Genomic DNA, 20709 nt, shown 5'->3' with positions numbered 1-20709 from the left:
AGGTTTGTCCCACTGAGGCAAGGAAAAAATGGTAGGAAAAGGGAACCGTGGCTGACGAAACATGTGAGGCAACTCATCAAGAGGAAAAAGGAAGATATAAGAAGCAGAAAGTAGGAGGGGCTCATGAGAAATATAGGGTAGCCAGGAAGGAGCTAAAGAAAGGACTTAGGAGAGCTCGAAGGGGGCATGAGAAGGCCTTGGCATGTAGGATTAAGGAGAACCCCAAGGCGTTCTATGCATATGTGAAGAACAGGAGGATGATGAGAATGAAGGTGGGACCACTAAAGGACAAAGAGGGCCTCCACAGTGCCTGGAGGTGGAGGAGGTTGGAGAGGTCCTAAATTAATACTTTGCTTCAGTATTCACAAGTGAAAAGGATCTCGATCAGGGTGAGGTTGAAGTAGAGCAGGCCTGTGTGCTGGACAATGTGGAGATTACAGAAGAAGAAGTGCTGAATCTTCTTAAAAACATTAAGATTGATAAATCCCCAGGGCCGGATATGATACACCCCAGGTTGTTGTGGGAATTGAGAGGAGAGATCGCTGGAGCATTAGCGATGATCTTTGAATCCTCTTTGGCTACAGGGGAAGTGCCGGAGAATGGCAAATGTAGTTCCCTTGTTCAAAAAAGGTAATAGGGAGAAACCTGGGAACTATAGACCGGTGAGTCTTACATCGGTGGTCTGCAAACTACTGGAAAGGATTCTTAAGGATAGGATCTACGAGCATTTGGCTTTGTGAAGGGAAGATCGTGCTTCACGAGCCTGATAGAGTTTTTTGAAGAGGTAACAAAAAAACTTAATGAGGGTAGGGCAGTGGATGTGGTCTACATGGACTTTAGCAAGGCATTTGACAAGGTCCCTCACGAAAGACTCATCCAGAAAGTTATGAGGCATGGGATAAGTGGAACCTTGGGGCTGTTTGGATAAAAAAATGGCTTAAAGGAAGAAAGCAGAGGGTAGTTGTGGAAGGAAAGTATTCTGCTTGGAGGTCGGTGACTAGTGGAGTATTGCAGGGATCTGTCCTGGGACCCCTGATATTTGTGATTTTTTTAAATGACCTGGATGTAGAGGTAGAAGGATGGGTGAGTAAGTTTGCAGATGACACAAAGATTGGAGGAGTTGTGGATGGAGCTGTAGGTTGTCGAAGGTTACAAGAGGATGTAGACAGGCTGCAGAGTTGGGCAGAAAAATGGCAGATGGAGTTCAATCCGGATAAGTGTGAGGTGATGTATTTTGGAAGGACAAACCAGAAGACTGAGTACAGGATTAATGGTCAGTTACTTAAGAGTGTGGATGAACAGAGGGACCTTGGGGTTCAAATCCTTACATCCCTCAAGGTTGCTGCACAGGTTGATAGGGTAGTTAAGAAGGCGTATGGGATGCTAGGCTTCATTAATGGGGATTGAGTTCAAGAGTAGAGAGGTCATGTTGCAACTCTACAAATCTCTGGTGAGACCGCACTTAGAATATTGTGTTCAATTCTGGTCACCTCATTATAGGAAGGATGTGGAAGCTATGGAGAGGGTGCAGAGGAGATTTACCAGGATGTTGCCTGGTTTGGAGAACAAGTCATATGAAGCAAGGTTAGCAGAGCTGGGTCTTTTCTCTTTGGAGCGTAGAAGAATGAGAGGGAATTGGTAGAGGTCTACAAGATTATGAGAGGCATAGATAGGGTGGACAATCAGTACCTGTTTCCCAGGTCACCAATAGCAAACACCAGACGGCATATGTACAAACTTAAGGGAGGGAAGTTTAGGGGAGACATCAGGGGAAAGTTTTTTACACAGAAGGTTGTGAGTGCCTGGAATGACTTACCAGGGATGGTGGTGGAGGCTAAAACATTAGGGGTATTTAAGAGCCTCTTGGACAGGCACATGGATGAAAGAAAAATAGAGAGTTATGGGGTAGTGTGGGTTTAGTACTTTAAGGATTATATGGGTCGGCACAACATGGAGGGCTGAAGGGCCTGAACTGGGCTGTAGTGTTCTATGGCCATGAGAGTGTGGAATGATCTGTCAATGCATGCAAACTGAATTTCAACGTTTAAGAGAAGCTTGGAGAGGTACATGGATGGTAGGTGTATGCAGGGCTATGGTCCCCATGCAGGTTAATGGGAGTAGGCAGTTTAAATGGTTTGTATGGACTAGATGGGCCCAAGGGCCTGTTTCTATGCTGTACTTTTCTATGACTATGACTAAATGGACTAGAGGCAGTAGGGAATTGCATTGACATGCTGAAAGATTCTATTTGCTCGAAAGAACAATTGCTGTATATTCAATGTTGGAAAGCTCATTTCACAGAATTTGAAAGATATGATCGTGTGCTTTGGTATGTCACCAAAGACTTCCTCATTTCTATAGGAGTGAGGTGGAGAGCATTCTAATTGGTGAGGCGCAGCCTCCAAGAAACCTATGTCCAATACTAAAGACTCTCGCCATTCAGGACGTGCTTCTTCTCATTACTATAGACAATAGACAACAGGTGCAGAAGTAGACCATTCGGCCCTTCGAGCCTGCACCGCCATTTGGAGATCATGGCTGATCATCTACTATCAATACCCGGTTCCTGCCTTGACCCCATATCCCTTGATTCCCCTATCCATAAGATATCTATCTAGCTCCTTCTTGAAAGCGTCCAGAGAATTGGCCTCCACTGCCTTCCGAGGCAGTGCATTCCAGACCCCCACAACTCTCTGGGAGAAGAAGTTTTTCCTTAACTCTGTCCTAAATGACCTACCCCTTATTCTCAAACCATGCCCTCTGGTACTGGACTCTCCCAGCATCTGGAACATATTTCCTGCCTCTATCTTGTCCAATCCCTTAATAATCTTATATGTTTCAATCAGATCCCCTCTCAATCTCCTTAATTCCAGCATGTACAAGCCCAGTCTCTCTAACCTCTCTGCGTAAGACAGTCCGGACATCCCAGGAATTAACCTTGTGAATCTACGCTGCACTTCCTCTACAGCCAGGATGTCCTTCCTTAACCCTGGAGAGCAAAACTGTACACAATACTCCAGGTGTGGTCTCACCAGGGCCCTGTACAAATGCAAGAGGATTTCCTTGCTCTTGTACTCAATTCCCTTTGTAATAAAGGCCAACATTCCATTAGCCTTCTTCACTGCCTGCTGCACTTGCTCATTCACCTTCAGTGACTGATGAACAAGGACTCCTAGATCTCTTTGTATTTCTCCCTTACCTATCTTTATACCGTTCAGATAATAATCTGCTTTCCTGTTCTTACTCCCAAAGTGGATAACCTCACACTTATTCACATTAAACGTTATCTGCCAAGTATCTGCCCACTCACCCAGCCTATCCAAGTCACCCTGAATTCTCCTAACATCCTCATCACATGTCACACTGCCACCCAGCTTAGTATCATCAGCAAACTTGCTGATGTTATTCTCAATGCCTTCATCTAAATTGTTGACGTAAATCGTAAACAGCTGTGGTCCCAAAACCGAGCCCTGTGGCACCCCACTAGTCACCACCTACCATTCCGAGAAACACCCATTCACCGCTACCCTTTGCTTTCTATCTGCCAACCAGTTTTCTATCCATTTCAATGTCTTCCCCCAGATGCCATGATCTTTGATTTTACCCACCAATCCCCTATGTGGGACCTTATCAAATGCCTTCTGAAAATCGAGGTACACTACATCCACTGGATCTCCCCTGTCTAACTTCCTGGTTACATCCTCGAAAAACTCCAATAGATTAGTCAAGCATGATTTACCCTTGGTAAATCCATGCTGGCTCGGCCCAATCCTATCACTGCTATCTAGATATGCCACTATTTCATCTTTAATAATGGACTCTAGCATCTTCCCCACTACTGATGTTAGGCTGACAGGTCGATAGTTCTCTGTTTTCTCCCTCCCTCCTTTCTTAAAAAGTGGGATAACATTAGCCATTCTCCAATCCTCAGGAACTGATCCTGAATCTAAGGAACATTGGAAAATGATTACCAATGCATCCGCAATTTCCAGGGCCACCTCCTTTAGTACCCTAGGATGCAGACCATCTGGACCTGGGGATTTGTCAGCCTTCAGTCCCATCAGTCTACTCATCACCGTTTCCTTCCTAATGTCAATCTGTTTCATTTCCTCTGTTACCCTATGTCCTTGGCCCATCCATACATCTGGGAGATTGCATGTGTCTTCCTTAGTGAAAACAGATCTAAAGTACTCATTAAATTCTTCTGCCATTTCTCTGTTTCCCATAACAGTTTCACCCAATTCATTCTTCAAGGGCCCAACATTGTTCTTAACTATCTTCTTTCTCTTCACGTACCTAAAAAAGCTTTTGCTATCCTCCTTTATATTCCTGGCTAGCTTGCGTTCGTACCTCATTTTTTCTCCCCGTATTGCCTTTTTAGTTAAGTTCTGTTGTTCCTTAAAAATTTCCCAATCATCTGTCCTCCCACTCACCTTAGCTCTGTCATACTTCCTTTCTTTAATGCTATGCAATCTCTGACTTCCTTTGTTATCCACTATCTACTATCATCAGAGATGAGATACAGGAGCCTGAAGACCCACACTCAATGATTTAGGAACAGCCTTTTCCCCTCCACCATCAAATTTATGAATGCTCCCTATGTCCATGAACACCAACTTGTTATTTCTTTCTTCACACTATTTATATTTTGTCTATCTTTGTACTTTACTGCTGCTGCAAAACAGCAAATTTCACACTATATGTCAATGATAATATATCTGATTCTGATTCTGGAGCTTGGAACAGATTAAGGTGAATGGCAGTGTAAAAAGAGCACAAAATTTCAAATAATCTAAAGCAAAGACTTCATACGAAAGACATTTTGTTCAGAACAGGAGGGTATCAGAATGGAATCTTCTGCCACAAGTAATTCTTAAAGTGAAGTCCATTGGTTCATTTTGAAGAAATCTAATTAACCTCAGAAAGGTGAACCTTAAAGTTTATGAGGAGCAACCAGCAGAATGGGATAAACAGCTTGAGCACAATGAAACACTCATGGTCTACTCTAAACGAACTGTTGCTGCTCAGTGCACTTTTGTGCTTCCAGAAACAGTGTTCCTTTATGCAGTTATTGCTTTAACAATGTCAAAATGCATACGTATATTTCTACTGCACTCAGATTGCAGAAATGAGAGCTAAAATGTATGACACTGTAGTGGTATTTACAGTTCCTATAATTTCCTCTTGTCGGAGATGAATACTGACAATTATTGTGATTCATGACACTTTTAGCCATCATCAATATACATATGAAATTGAAGAAACAATTACCAAGAACAAATTTAGGTCTGATTTCTCTGTTCCTATGCTGAATCAGAATTTCACATTTGTGTCTCAAATTAAGAATGATAACGTCTCAGAATCAATTGTCTTTGTGTTATGTTATGAGCTGATTCTCTGTATCTATGAAGAAATGAGACACGTTCAATATCTTTTTAATGATTTCATTTGCTGTTGTATTTCCAGACAGTCAGAGTTCTTCACCCCTGAATGTAGCACTCTCCTCATGCCAGGTGGATTTAATACGGATACCTTGTGTGGCTGGGGGCTGCGCAAGAAGTACTCTGTTTGTGACAGCTGTGACAGACTTTGCTCGAGATGGAAATCGTGTCAGCAATATTAGGATTGAGCCTATTAAATCAAACAATTTCTTGTGGCATGGTTACACCCCAAAGGATATGAAGGTGAGATTCTAATAAATCATTTTAACAGCATCAGCAGGTTACTTTGAATTTTAATTTCAAAAAGTTTTGATGGTTGTCATTAGGTATCAGCCTATGAAATTGCAAATCATATGCCACAGGGAAAATATACACAACTGAACAACTGAGAAACTTTGTTACAGACTATTCAAACAATTTGTAGTCCCAGAAATGTATTACATAATGGTCCATTTGGTTTTCTCATCAGATTACAGGGATTATCTAATATGATGCAGGGGTGATGCAAGCAATTAGGGGCATCAAGCTAGCGTCTGTGTTTTCTTCCTTCTGAATCGGTTAACCTAATAGAATAATTCACTTTACTCCACTCCTGATATATTTAACTTTGCTCTTTGTAACTGCCTGAATTCCATGATTTCAAAAAAAAATCACTGGAATGCCAGTATTTAATGAATAATTATGATTGAACATCTGCTTTTACCTTTGTCCAGTACATGTTTATAATTGCCATATTAATGGTTCTTGTTTTTAAACATTCGGTCATCAGCTGAAGCTAAATTCCACAACTGTTAGAGTGGGATTTGAATTTAGGTCTTTGGACATTAGTCTAGAACCATGTACTGCTAGTCTGGTCATCTAACCTCTGCACTACCAACGCTTACCTAATTATATTGGACCAAATGCTCTCTCTCAACTTGCCTGCAAACTTTGTTATGTACCCAAGAACTGGGCCAAGCCACATTGAAGCTAAATCTATCCTGCTTAAGGATTAGCTTTGTTAGCTTTACATACATCTAAACATTGAAACATACAATGAAATTCATTGTCTTGCTTTAAGAACTAGCACATTGTCACCAACAGAGCATGCCCATAACTCATTAACCCTAACCATACCTGTATGTCTTTGGGATGTGGGAGGAAACCTGAGCACACAGAGGAAATCCAAATGGCCACAAACTCCTTACAGACGGCTGCGGGAATTGAACGCTATCAGTGATCGCTGGTGCACTAACCACTGCACTACAGTGCCACCCTTGTCCATCCGCTTGCTCACATTCAATCTTCATCCTTTCTGCAATAACTATTTGAACGATTAATATCACCAAACTCTTCCTAACTGCTGTGTAGATTTCCTTCTTTTTGTAATGTAACCATTGTTGTAATCTTATCTGAATGAATAGGGATTACCAGTTTCCATTTCAAGCTTTGGTGTCATGACAGTGTTTATTATTAATATCACAGCTTCGACAAGCTTTCTTTTCTCCATTTTTGCTATGAAAATTTTATTCCTTGAATTACATAATTTACAGTTCTGTTCGTTCTGTGACTCCATTTAATTACAGCTACTATATCAGAATTCTGCACATTATTCAAAGCGCTGTCTCAGTCTTATTTCTACATTTTAATAAATATAAGATTTAATTTGGTTCTGTTGGATTAGTAACTGAGGAATCTTTGGATTTGGAAAATTCTTTTTTCATTTTACCACATGAAGTGCCTGAACAAAGTGCATTTGATAGTATAGTATGGAAGAAGCTTGCTTCAGTGAAGATTTCTGAGCTTTGATTTATAAGTCAGTGGATTGCATTTTAAGCAACAGACTTAATGCAGAGGAACTCAGTAAGCCAGGCAACATCTGTGGAAATGAGTAAGCAGTCAACATTTGGGGCTGAGATCCTTTATCAGGACCTTTCTTGTGTTTGTGGTTGCATTTTATATCAGATTCCCAAAACAGGAATAATTGTAGGTGGACATTGCATTGTATACAGAGGAATTAGCAGACTTTTCAATATACCGGCCTGGAAAATCTTAAGCATGCCCATATATTTTATGAGCTCTGCATATGGATATTGGTTATTATTTGGGCTGCAAGAAAATTGCGATGATTACCCAGTCAAATCCCACAATTCTGCAGGTCTTTTGGGATAACTCCAAATGTGAATCATGCTTGCAATGGTGGGATAATTTCTGTGTCAGATGTGATTCGATTTCATTTTGAGCATAGTCAGGAAATTAAATCACCTTGTTCTGAGGTGCAGCTTTTATTAGGCATATTTTAAACAGCCATTTTTAATGGTGCTACTTTAGGAGCAGCTACTTTCTGCGAAGGCTGAGAAAAGTCCATCTCCCACCCCCCATTCTCATCACATTCTACAGGGGTTGTATTGAGAGTATCCTGAGCAATTGCATCACTGCCTGGTTCAGAAATTGCACCATCTCGGATTGCAAGACCCTGCAGCGGATAGTGAAGTCAGCTGCGAAGAACATCGGGGTCTCTCTTCCCACCATTACGGATATTTACACTACACGTTGCATCCACAAAGGAAACAGCATCATGAAGGACCCCATGCACCCCTCATCAAACTCTTCTCCCTCCTGCCGTCTGGGAAAAGGCACCGAAGCATTCGTGCTCTCAGGACCAGACTATGTAACAGTTTCTTTCCCCAAGCTATCAGACTCCTCAAAACCCAGAGTCTGGACTGACACCTTACTGCCCTATTGTCTTGTTTATTATTGATTGTAATGCCTGCACTATTTTGTGCACCTTATGCAGTCCTGGGTAGGTCTGTAGTCTAGTGAAGTATTTTGCTGTGTTGTTTTTTATGTAGTTCAGTTTAGTTTTTGTACTGTGTCATGTAACACCATAGTCCTGAAAAAAACTTTGTCTCATTTTTACTATGTACTGTACCAGCAGTTACAGTCGAAATGACAATAAAAGTGACTTGACTTGAGCTACCAACTGGAATGCTAGAAGTCCACTCAGTTAAGTTCTCTTACCCACTTCTGGCACACTCTTTTGGTACTAATGCCCTGCTCTTTCCCATCTCGCTGATGGCTCTTAACTCTGCATTCACTTCCTTGATCTGCGCTTCCTGAACTGGGACTTAACGTCAGCTTGATTCTTCCTTACTTCCTGATCCAAGCACTCCCCTTCCCCGCTCCACACCCAATTTTGTTCTGACTATTCAACGTGCTAACTCTGGGCCTGGTTCCTCAGAGTAGTCCAGCCCTTACTGAACTCCACAGATACTCAACCATCTGAACTCCACAGAGATCATTATTGAAACCTCAACAATTTACACTCAATGTACAGTAGTCAGACTTGTTGTTAATGCAAAAGTAAGTTATGAAGAGGACATAAATAATCCCAGAGCTCCAATTGAATTATACCTGGTCCTATTTCGTCTGTTTTAAGTTCTTGTTTTTTTTTGTGCCTTAATTAGCAATCAGCCCTCTTTAAGCAACATCAAAATGGAAATTTTGGTATTTTTTTGTTGGACTTTGTATGCACGAATTGGTAGCCATATTGGCAGTGTGATCATAATGCGATCTCTTGAGCCGAGTTGAGTGTGATGTTCTCCTAAAGGGTTGTCTATTGGTGGGTTTCTCAAGTACCTGTAGAGGCCAATCCAGGATCCACATATTCAGGTGCAGTGTGGGATAGAGTAAGTGGTGGTTGTGGATAGTGGTTGGGTCTTTTGGATGTTCACTCTCTCCTTTCACAGCTGTGGCACAGCAGAAGTTGCTCTCATGTAGCGCAGCTCCCTCTTGAATAGGTTTCTTCTGGGTGTATCCATTGAGTTCAATTTATTCCCAGTGTTTAGATATAATGTTGAATTTCTTCAGGCTGATTTTGATGTTGTCTTTGAAGCACTTCCACTGCCCACCAGAGGCTCACTGGCCTTCCTTCAACTGGGAGTAAAGGATCTCTTTGGGGAGACTTAAGTTAGGCATCTGGTTGGCCTGACCTGTCCATTGGAATTGGTGTTGCTGTTCATGTTGGCCACCTCCAGTATGCTGGTTGTTACTGTGCTTGTCCTTTCAGATGATTCTAAAAATCTTTTGTAAGGCTCTTGGGAGTATTGTTCTAGGGTTTTAGTTGTATCTTGTAGGTGGTCCATGATTCATTTCCATGCAGGAATGTAGGCAGGACATCTCCTCTATAGACCACAAGTTTTGTTTGAAAATGTAGGGTGCAGTCTTCAGAGACTCTTATCCTTCATCTTGCATAGGCTTCACTAGCACTGCTCAGGTGGGGGATGATTTCTGTGTTGATGTCTGCTTTTGAGGAGAGAATGCTGCCAAGGTAGGGAAAGTGTTCTGCATTTTCAAGGGCAATATCGTCATTTTTTCTGGAGGGTTGAATAAATGGTAGTGGCTGATACAGGACCTGTGTCTTTTTTAAATTCAGAACAAGACTCAAGGCACTATATGCCTTGGCAAAGGCATTCAGTTATTCTGCCGAGTGTGTTGTGATGGCATTGTCATCCAGATATGAAGCTCTATAATGCTGGTGATGCTGATTTTGATCTTGGCCTTGATCTGGTTAAAGTTGAAAAGCCTCTATATCTGACTGTGGCAGATCTTGTCCAAGGAGGGGAAGGACGGCAGCAATAAAAATGGCAAATAGTGTGTGTACAATGATACAATCCTGCTTGACAGTGAAGGGTTCTGATTCAACACCATTATTGCTGAATACTGTGGCTGACATGCCATCATGGATTTGTAGGTACTTGTCTGGACAGCCATGTCTTGATAGTTTACACCAGAGAACTTGGCAGTCTACTTTTTCAAATGCCTTTATCAAATCTGACTCAAGGGATGCCTTTGTTCATTGCATTTTCCTGTAATTAACATGTTGTGAAGATAATGTCTGCAGTACCTCTAGATGGTCAGAATCCACACTGTGATTCAGGGAGTACTTCAGATAGTGGAAGAAGTTGGTAGACAAGGATACGTGCAAACACGTTACCTGTTGCTACTAGAAGGGAGATGTCTTTGTAAGTGTCCCAATCTCCCCGGTTTCTCTTCTTGAATATAGTCACTATTAGAGCATCCCTGAGCTTTGAGAGCAGTTCTTCCTTTTTCCAGATATTCAGGAGTAGGGCATGTAAGTGGTGCAGGAGTGCTTATCCATCTTCTTGCTAGGATCCTGTCAGGAATGGTGGGCTTGTTGCTTTACAGGCTCCTGATGGCTTCATGGACCTCTTTCATACTGGAAGGTTCTCACATGTCTTCTCTTAAGGTCTCTGGTGGATTTGGTTAAGAACATTTGGTTCAGCAGAACTGTTGCAGTTAAGAAGTTCTTGAAAGTGCTCTCTCCATCGATTGTTGATATTCTTCCAATCCTTTAGCAACTTCTTTCCATCCTTTGAGCGTAGAGGGTTTAATCTACAGTAATTTGGACCATAGACCGATTTGGTGGCATTGAAGAAGCCTCTTGTGGTACCAGAGTCTGCCACTCTCTGGATTTCTACAAAGAGTTCTTTAGCTCTCTCACCCTGTGCTGATACTTGCCTTGGCTCTGGTGTAAGCTTCTCTTTTGGTCTTGCTGCCAATGTCATTCTGCCAGGCGCAAAAGGCTTTCCTTATCTTGGAGATATTATCCAACTTCATGTTGTTTTCATCAAACCGATCCTGATGTTTTCTGGACTTGTTTTTGCAGGTGTTGAGGACGGTCGATTTAAACAGAGCCAGTGTTCTTCAATTTCCTGCAGATATTCCTTTTGGAGGTTTTCCCAGATGAGGCCTGAAGATGCTATTGGGTGGCAGTGTCAAGCCAGCTTTCCATGTTTAGTCTTGGCTTGGTTTGCTTCTATGGACCCTTCTCTTTTCTGTGAGTCTGATGGATCAGGTGATGATCTTTCCAGCAATTATCTCTGCCAGTCATGGCCTTTGTGATATTTGCATCACGGTGGTTCCTAGCTCAGTCGATGGCAAAGTCAAGGAGAGTTCAACCAACCCTGGTATTGCAGCCCCCTGAGAGAGTTATCTTAACCTTGGGGGTGCTTGATAGTGTCAGCTCTAGACAAGCAGAAAAGGTCTCTTTTTCATTCAAGAGTTCATGCATAAGCACTCTTGTGTTTGCCATCTGGTTGTTGGAAAGCATTGAACGGATTGTCATAGAAAGTTCAGAACGTTGACTGACCAGCTGTTTCTTTATTGAAAACTCAACACCATGAATCCTGGGCTCGTCAGCTGCCTTCCCTTGAAGAAGGTGTAACCACCCTTCTGCCCCTTCAGTTGCCCTTCATGTGCCAGATGGGTTTCAGAAAGAGCTGCTAAGTCAATCTGGCATCTCCTCAGTTCTTTGGAGATATTTGCAGTTTTCCTCTCTGGTCAGTCACTGGTTGCACTACCTTTAAGAGTGTGCAAGAAGATCATGTTTCTTTCTTTCTGGCTGTATATGGTGATCCCTCTGGGTACTGTAATCCAGACGGGAGGTTTCGAGGTAGGCTATTTTTAGAGTATCTTTTCCAGCCCCTTCCCCGAGTTGGGTGAGCAGAGTGGATCCTTAATAGGGCTGATCAGTTGTGGCTGCAGCTGCTGAGGGGCTTCCAGACTTCACAATCCTGCCCCCTTCACCACTTGCTGATTGCCACGGGACTTAATCTGGGATGTTAGGGTGTATTCCTTTAATGGAGAAAGCCTGTGTTTGACTTTGTTTAAAGTGAGGAGGCTGATGCACGGGCAGCCACCACATGGCCCTTGACAGATCTGGGTCAGGGTCCAGTGGCATGGGCTGCAAGACTACTGGGAGCGATTCACTGCTGCAGCCTTCCTCCACCTTCAGTGCCGTTGTGATGTGTCATCACCTTCTGCCACCTTCACTGTTGAGGTCTCAGTTGATTGCTCTCAAGATCTCAGGAGCTCACAGACCCCTCCACCACAGCGAGGTGATGATCCCCAGAGAAGTTGTCAGTCCAGAATGTCATACAGTGCTGGTCCATGGACAGAGGTGAACTTCTACGCAACGACTTTGAGTCAGTAGGCTGGTTCACATCGAAAGACTCAGCAGCTAGCCTAGATAAGTATGCCACAGCTTTCACATACTTAGTCAGCACTGTGTACCAAAGAGGACAAAGTAACTGTTCCCAAAACGGAAACTATGCATGAACTGGGATACCCACTCCCTTCTGAAGTGGGACTGCAGAGTTCAAAACGTGGAACAAAAAATTGAGTTATGACCTTTGTCAGGCTATCAGGATGCCAAGAGACAATACCATTGCAGACTCGAGCTGTCAGTTGTAATTTACACGCTGCAATGGACTACAAAATTATGTCAGTCATTATCGCCAACAACAACGCATCCCTTCCCAATGAGCTTCACACATTTCTAACATAAAGGGGAAGGAATGTCACCAGCTGCCCCCACAAACTTCAGAGCACTTGTACCCACGGTCACTGTGGCAGACATCAGCTCACTCTTCCCCAGTAACCATCGGGCATTGATGGACACCCCAATGGTGTCCTTAGATCCTGTGCTGATCAGTTGGTGGGAGTATTTGCAGATATCTTAATATCTCCCTGCATCAATCCTAGGATCCCACCTGCTTCAAGAAGATCTCTATCATCCTGGTACCTAAAACAAAAGAAGGTAACACTACCAGATTGATCACGACATTACCAGATTAATCCTGACCTTACCGGATCGATCCTGACATTATCGGATCAATCCTGACATCACCGGATTGATTCTGACACTACAGGATTAATCCTGACGTTACCAGATTGGTCATGACATTACCAGATTGTTCGTGATGTTACCAGATTGTTCATGATATTGCCAGATTGGTCATGATATTGCCAGATTGTTCATGATATTGCCAGATTGGTCACAATATTCAAAAAAACCAGCAACTCGAACAATCTCGACCCACTGCAGTTTAACAGATACCATCTCCCTGGTTCTACACTCATCAATGGATCATCTAAACATAATGACACCATTGCTGGACAATTATTTATTGACTACAGCTCTGTCTTCAATACTATAATTCCAAGCAAACTCATCTCCAAACTCCTAGATGGTAGGCTCAGCACCTCCATTTACAATTGGATCCTTGACATCCTAACCAACAGAGTGCAATCAGTTAGGACAGGCAGCAACACCTCCATCATGATTATCCTCAACACTAGTGCCTCACAAAGCTGCATCATCGACCCCCTAGTCTACTCCCTATAAACTCATGACTGTTCTAACTCCATCTACTAGTTGCAGATGACACTATCAGAGTGGGCCATATCCCCAATAATGATGAGTCAGAGCACAGGAAGGAGATGAAGAGCTTAGTAGCACGGTGTCATGTCAACAAGCTCTCCCTCAATGTCAGCAAAATAAAAGAGATGGTCATTGATTTCAGGAAGAGCAGCGGTGTGCACACTTCACTCTATATCAGTAGTGTTGAGGCTGAGAGGATTGACAGCTTCATGTGACGAGGAGCAAACATGACAACTGCTCTGTCCTGGTTCATCCACATGGGAATCATGGGCAAGAAAGCTCAGCTGCAGCTTATTTAGAGGCTAAAAGAAAATTGACATTTTGTTTGACCACCAATTTTTATCGATACACCGAAGAAATTATCCTATTTAGATGCATCATGGCTTGTGATGACAAATACTGTGCCCAAGACCACAAAAAACTGCAGATTTGTGGACGCAGTTCTGCACATGATGGAAGCTAGTCTGTCTTGGTGTAACAGCCAACAGGATCAAAGGCTCCATCCAATCCAAATGTTCTTTCTTCTCTCTCCCTTCCCTTCAGCATGAAGCCTTGAGGACAGCTTCTGTACCGCAGTGATAAGTCTGTCTGCCCAACACTTTCTCTGTAACTATAGCTTTTTCTTCTGCATTTTGTTGTTGTTGTCCCTTGCACTTCCTTAGTGCACTGATGAGTTGAAATCATCTATAAGGACGGCAAGCAAAGCGAAGTTTTTCACCGTATCTCAGTTCATGCGACAGAAATAAAGCAATTTACCTATTTACACTCCCTGTATTACTGTCATGATGATTGTTAAAGTGTAATGCTTAGATATTAACTAGTGTAGACATCCTGTGGATACGTAAGCTCAGCACGATCAATATGTCTTCCTCAATTTTGGTGACACAAGTCTGGAGAGACTTTAAATTAGGCACTCTGCAAATACCTGATCAGCAGTCAATTCAAAAATGGCAAGAAATGATTGACAGAAGCAGAATTTCAGGAAGCTGTAGTTAGAACAAAAGTGATGGTAGTCAGTGCCTAACCAAATGGTGTGGTGGTGGGCAGGTGGCTGGGTGTTTGCTTCAAAATCAGGTTTATTATCACTGACCTCTGTTGTGAAATGTGTTGCTTTGTGGCAGCAGTACAGTGCAATATATTTAAAAATTACTGTAAGTTGCTATAAGAAATCTATAGAAAGAAATAAATAATGCAAAATAGAGCTAAATTGTGAAGACGTGTTCATGGGCTCTTGAACTGATCAATATCTGATGGTGGAGGGGAATAAGCCATTCTTAAAAATTTGAGTGTGTGTCCTTGAGCTCCTGTACATTCTCTCTGATGGTAGTACTGATAAGAGGGCATGTCCTGGTTGGTGAAGATTCTTATTGATTCCTAATTCAAAGCAGGCGACAGTTAATTCTTAATCCATGCTGCATCTGTTTAAAACTAAAGTTCTAAATATTTGAAGTGCAATGGAGTGAATTTTTTTTCTGTTGAATGTAGCCAGCTGCTGCTAAGCTTCATGACCCAACTTTGCTCACTGGTGCATGTTACATTTTGAAGAGCCACATCTTGAACTCTCACTTTAAGCACCGTTGGTCACGAGGATGCTTATCAGGAAATCTTAAACAGTGAAGGAACAGAGGAGCAAAATCTGAATTTACTTCACAGTGTAGAATTTACATAGCTATGAAATAATGTAGTAAAAGCAGCATCGTTGAACCTCTAAAGGCACTTACTCTCAACATAAATTTAAAACAGGACGTTTTTGATACAGTCTACACTTTAACCAAAAAAAATTACATTTTAATGCTGGCCAAAGAACCGGAGGTAAGAAAAGTACTCACCTTAAGTCCTGACGAAGGGTCTCAGCCCGAAACGTCGACAGTGCTTCTCCTTATAGATGCTGCCTGGCCTGCTGTGTTCCATCAGCATCTTGTGTGTGTTGTTTGAATTTCCAGCATCTGCAGATTTCCTCGTGTTTCACCTTAAGCCAAGTGCACTTTTACATCTAATTGTCGATCTGTTGTTGTATAGTTAGCAGACCATTTGTGCATATAATAGGTGAAGTTAAGTATTGAGTAAATTTTAATAGTTTCTTTGTATAATGACTTTTTTTTGTTTTTCTTCATATAGGTCACTGTACAGGACATTCCAACAGGAAATTGTTATTCGTTCACTGATCCCCATATTATTACATTTGATGGAAGGTCAGTTTTTAACAGTGTTGTCAGTTTTGTAAATTGTTGTTAGCCCTGGAAATACAGGTAATTGGTGATCCCACTGGAATTGTTGTATGGATTGAGGACTGCAGGACTCTTCTATTGCCTGCCTCCCAACACGTTTAAAATGGAAGCACACAAACACTGATCAGTGATACACTGGTCACCAAGCGCATCCAAAACATAGTATAGTATCTCCTGACTTTGCATTTTGTCTCCAGCCTGCATGAATAGACTGGTTTTCAAATCCTCTCACAGTCTTTCAAATCTCCATGTGGTATCCCCTTGCTGCTTTGATAACCTCTTCTGTCTCTCGATTTTCTGAAGTATTTGCATTCCTCCAGCTCAGGGTTTGAATGTTTTTTTGATTTCTATTCCAGTTGTGTCTTCAATTGCCTTGGCACTTGGTTCAGCAATTCTCATCACAAACTCCTCTGCCTCCTTGCCCCTCCTTCCTTATTTAAGATGCTCCATACCTCTTTGAACAGTCTCTTGAATGCAGGTCATTCCCCCCCACCCGCATGAGGCAATGTCTGATTTTATTTGATAATCTGCCTGAGCCAAGTTATTTTTCTAAATTAATGGTGCTGTGTAAAGGCAAGTTATGGATCTGAATGCTGAATTCAAACCAGATAATGAGTGCTAGCACAACTGAAGCATTTTATTTATAACGTATAACTGAGCATCTAGTAGATGCTCATTAGTCTGCAGAAAGCCATAGGCACAGCAGGTAGCTGAACATTTGTGTTGGTGGCAAGCAATAGTGCGCATGTACAATGATGTAACTACTAGTCTAAATTTTTAAGTAAGTCCTTACAAGTTTGCAGAGAGAAGCGGACTTGATGCCAAACAACAAAATAGAAGTAGGGAAATGCCAGATAATTCTTTGAGAATGCATTACGTTGCAATAAGATCAGCTGATCCTTTACCTCCACTTCGTACCACTGCCTGATCACCTTAGTCTTCATTCATTAAGATTGGTCTCAGTCTTGAAAATGCACAGTAAGTAAGCATCCAGAGACCTGTGAGGTAGCAGATTCTCTTTATCTTCTCAACATACCCATAATGGCTCATACGTTGCACAGAGATTCATCTATCTACTTTAGATTCTGCAACTAGAAGTCACAGGCTATAATATTTTTTTCTGTCAGTTCCTTTCATTGTCCAAGATGTTTGAGATGCAATGTCTCACATTCTGCTAAGTTCCAGTAAAGATAGGCTGATCTTACTTAACGTCTTCTCACAGAATTGTCAGCTCAAGAAGCAGTCTAACACACTAGTACTGCACTGACTCAAAGTCAATTGGATCCTCCTTGGATAGAAGGGCAGAAACTGTGGTCACAGCAAAACTCAATACAAGTGCATCATGTCTTATTTACTGTTGCAGTCCAACCCTATTGCATAAAAACCCAACATGCCATTTGACTTCCCACTTGCCTGCTGTAATAAAAGTTAATTTCTGGATCACACAACCAGCACATCAGGATTTGTATGCTCATGAACATTTCTTGGTGCTTTACTGTTTCAAAAAAATACTTTTTTTATTCGGCCTCCTAAAGCTCCTTCCATCTAATTGCCTGCAGGTAACCCTTGGGCAAGGTGTAGCACCTGCTTAGCCACACCCCCCCACCTTGATCAGGGTCACCTGAAGCAGTTGGTGGGCTGTCTTATGAGCAGCTGGTGCACATCACAAGTCCGGGTTATGTGACCACTGGGGCCAGGCGGACAGCTCTGAAGAGTATTGATACTGGCTGGGGTCAATAAAGACATTGCCTAAAAGAAGGCAGGAGCAAATCACTTCTGTAGAAAAATTTTGCCAAGAACAGTTATGGTCATGAGACTATGATCGTCTGTATCATACAACATGGCATATAATGCTGATGATGACCAAAGTACATAATTTTATTTCCCCACATAACACGCCATCTACCGGCTTCTTATTCCTTTGCTTGATCTCTCCAAATCCCGTTAAGTCTTCCTTTGTCCTTCTCACAGTTCACTTTCCCAGTGTGCAGACATGGCAATGATAGAAATCAGAAAGATGTTGTCACTCATTTTCCTATTTGGTTGGATAACAGTGCAGCTCATCCAGTGCTGAATGTTGGACAAGCAAGTCTGGCAGGTCTTGAGTAGGCTAGAAAAGCAGAATCTCCAGGTCAGGTCAGACTGTTGTTGTTAGAGTTTACCACTCTTCTCTGTACCAGCATTTTTTGTTTTCATGTATGGAAAGAACAAAAGTTCAGCATTTTGTTAGTTGAGAGAGATGATTTTCAGCTTGGTAGGCCCAAGAAGAACTGAGATCTAAATGAAGCAAGGAAACTTTACAAGCTCATTGTGCAAACTAATCTTCCACATACTTTATCGCCGTCAAGAGATTGTGTGATCCTTTTTTAAAAAAAAGACTGAAGGTTACAGTGACTTTCCCAATTATAGACGATGGTGCTGCTGTTAGTCAGTGTGGCACCTTGCAGTGTGAAAGGGAGTGCTAAATTTCAAACACAATTTGAGACAGGAATACAGCAGTGTTGTTGACTTTAGGGTAGAGTTGTAGGTTTGCAATGTGCTGAGTGTGTGCCGAATGATTTTCTTTTCTCAGTTGACAACTCACATAGTGTTTTATCTTATTTATGGGGACTATGAGCTAAGAAAAGGAAGTGTGAACACATATACACAGTCCAATCTGGCCGGCATATCTCCTCGCATTGGCTGTTTCCAAGATAATTACTTTTCAAAAAGGTGCATAGATCTGCATGACATCAAACTGTTTTATTACTGTACTCGCCTTTTGGTTCTACTTAGTTATTCGTTGTGATCAAGTGCATAAACATTGCACAAATGATAGCTTTATCATCAAACAGTATTGTATATCAGTGGATGCTGGAACGTGAGATTCAGCAAAGCAGGAGTAGGTGAGTCAACTGACCTTTATCCCTCTTGGATGAAATAAATACCAATTAGATCATACATTGTTATTTGGAAAGTAATTTTAGAAAGAGAAGTTCACCCATGATCATTTGCATTCAACTTGGTGGCTGCGTGTAGTATTCCACTTTTGAATTCCTGCCCCATTGAGTCAGTGTACCTTAAACAGGCCAGCACATAGGCACCCCAATATAGTCTGCTTTGTAAAAAACAGCTGAGGGTGACCTTTTACCCTTTATATTCTCACCTGAAGTACTCTGAAGCCAATTGCCCCATGGTGCCTGGACTCATCCAAGTGGCAAATAGATGTTTGTGGGTGTTTTAAAGGCAGGAAGGTAACTAGTACCTTTAAATTTAAGGATTCACAGAAAAGTTTTTATTCAACTTCTGTGAATTTATCACAATACTTTCTGTAGATTGAAAATCAAAGTTGGATATATTGAGTTAGTTTATAAATATAGCATTGTCCTTATTTTTTTGTTTTATGAGGTTGTGAAGAGACATTTGTTACCTAAATTCTATTTTCTATATTCTAGTTTCTTCTCCTGATTTAAACACGCACACATGGATAAAAACACATCTTCACATATCTGCTTTGTCCTATCTCTCCAAAAGTAGAACCTGTTCTGCAAGGCTTTCAGGCAGTAGGAAAACAAAAGAAACAGAGAGAAATCTTATAAAAACACAAAATGCTGGCAGAACTCAGCAGGCCAGACAGCATCTATGGGAGGAGGTAGTGACGACGTTTCTGGCCGAAACCCTTCATCAGGAGTGAAGTAACATGGTATGGTCGAGGGGGGATAAGAAGTGGGGGGAGGGATGAAGTAGAGAGCTGGGAAGTGATAGGCTGGAGGGAAATGGGCTAGGGGGAAGGTGGAGAATTATGGGAAATAAAAGAGAAAGAAAGGTAGGGCTGGGGGGAGATTATAGTGAGGGGGGAAAAAAGAGAGAGAAAGAGAACCAGACTAAAATAATAGATTGGGATGGGGGTGGGGGGGGCGGGGGTATCAACGGAGGTCAGTGAGTTGGATGTTCATGCCGGCAGGTAGGAGGCTACATAGGCGGGAGATAAGGTATTGCTCCATCGACCTGCGTGTGGCTTCATCTTGACGGTAGAGGAGGCCATGGACAGACATATTGGAGTGGGAGTGGTCTGTGGAATTGAAGTGTGTGGCCACAGGGAAATCCCGCCACTGCTGGAGGACTGAGCGCTGGTGTTCGGCGAAACGGTCTCCCAGTCTGCGGCGGGTCTCCCCTATGTATAAATGGCCACATTGGGAGCACCGGATACAGTATATCACCCCAGTTGACTTGCAGGTGAAGTGGTGCCTCACCTGAAAGGACTGTCTGGGGCCTGGGATGGTGGTGAGGGAAGAAATGTGAGGGCAGGTGTAGCACTTCTTCCGTTTGCAGGGATGAGTGCCCGGAGGGAGGTCGGTGGGGAGGGATGGGGGGGATGAATGGACAAGGGAGCTTATGTTCAATATGAGTTCTGGCCAATCACGAACCAGAGAAAATCTACAGATGCTGGAAATCCGAGCAACCCACACAAAATGCTGGAGGAACTCAGCAGGCCAGGCAGCATCTATGGAAATGAGGACAGTCGATATTTCGGGTTGAGACCCTTCGTAAGGTCTTGGACCAAAATGTCGACTACTTTTCCCAAAGATGCTGCCTGGCCTGCTGAGTTTCTCCAGCATTTTGTGTGTGTTTGCTTTGTCTCATTAGTAACCGTATCGTTGGCGCCTTCATCCAATAACTTGTGAGAAGGTGAGGCCTCAGCATGCCACTCATTACATCTTGGATTCCTATTAGTTAGCTGATCTTCTTTCCAGGCTAGTAGGTTACTTTCTAGACCATACGCTTTTCTTTATCACAATCACCTTTGATGTGGTACAGTATCAAAGGCCTTCTGGAA

At 42.4% G+C, this 20709-nt stretch overlaps 1 protein-coding gene across 1 annotated transcript in view; it reads left to right on the top strand.

Moving 5' to 3' along the window:
• The window catches only part of LOC140714540 (von Willebrand factor D and EGF domain-containing protein), a 308836-nt gene that overhangs the window by 91821 nt on the left and 196306 nt on the right, over window positions 1-20709 (top strand). The window contains exons 8-9 of the mRNA XM_073025817.1: window positions 5467-5684; window positions 15784-15857. Coding sequence (XP_072881918.1) covers window positions 5467-5684; window positions 15784-15857 — 292 coding nt within the window. The remainder of the gene's footprint in view (window positions 1-5466; window positions 5685-15783; window positions 15858-20709) is intronic.

The sequence above is a fragment of the Hemitrygon akajei genome, chromosome 2 (genome assembly GCF_048418815.1).
Source record: "Hemitrygon akajei chromosome 2, sHemAka1.3, whole genome shotgun sequence".
Lineage (NCBI taxonomy): Eukaryota > Metazoa > Chordata > Chondrichthyes > Myliobatiformes > Dasyatidae > Hemitrygon > Hemitrygon akajei.
The sequence above is the reverse complement of the archived record's forward strand: the minus strand, read 5'-3'. Positions and strand labels throughout refer to the sequence as shown.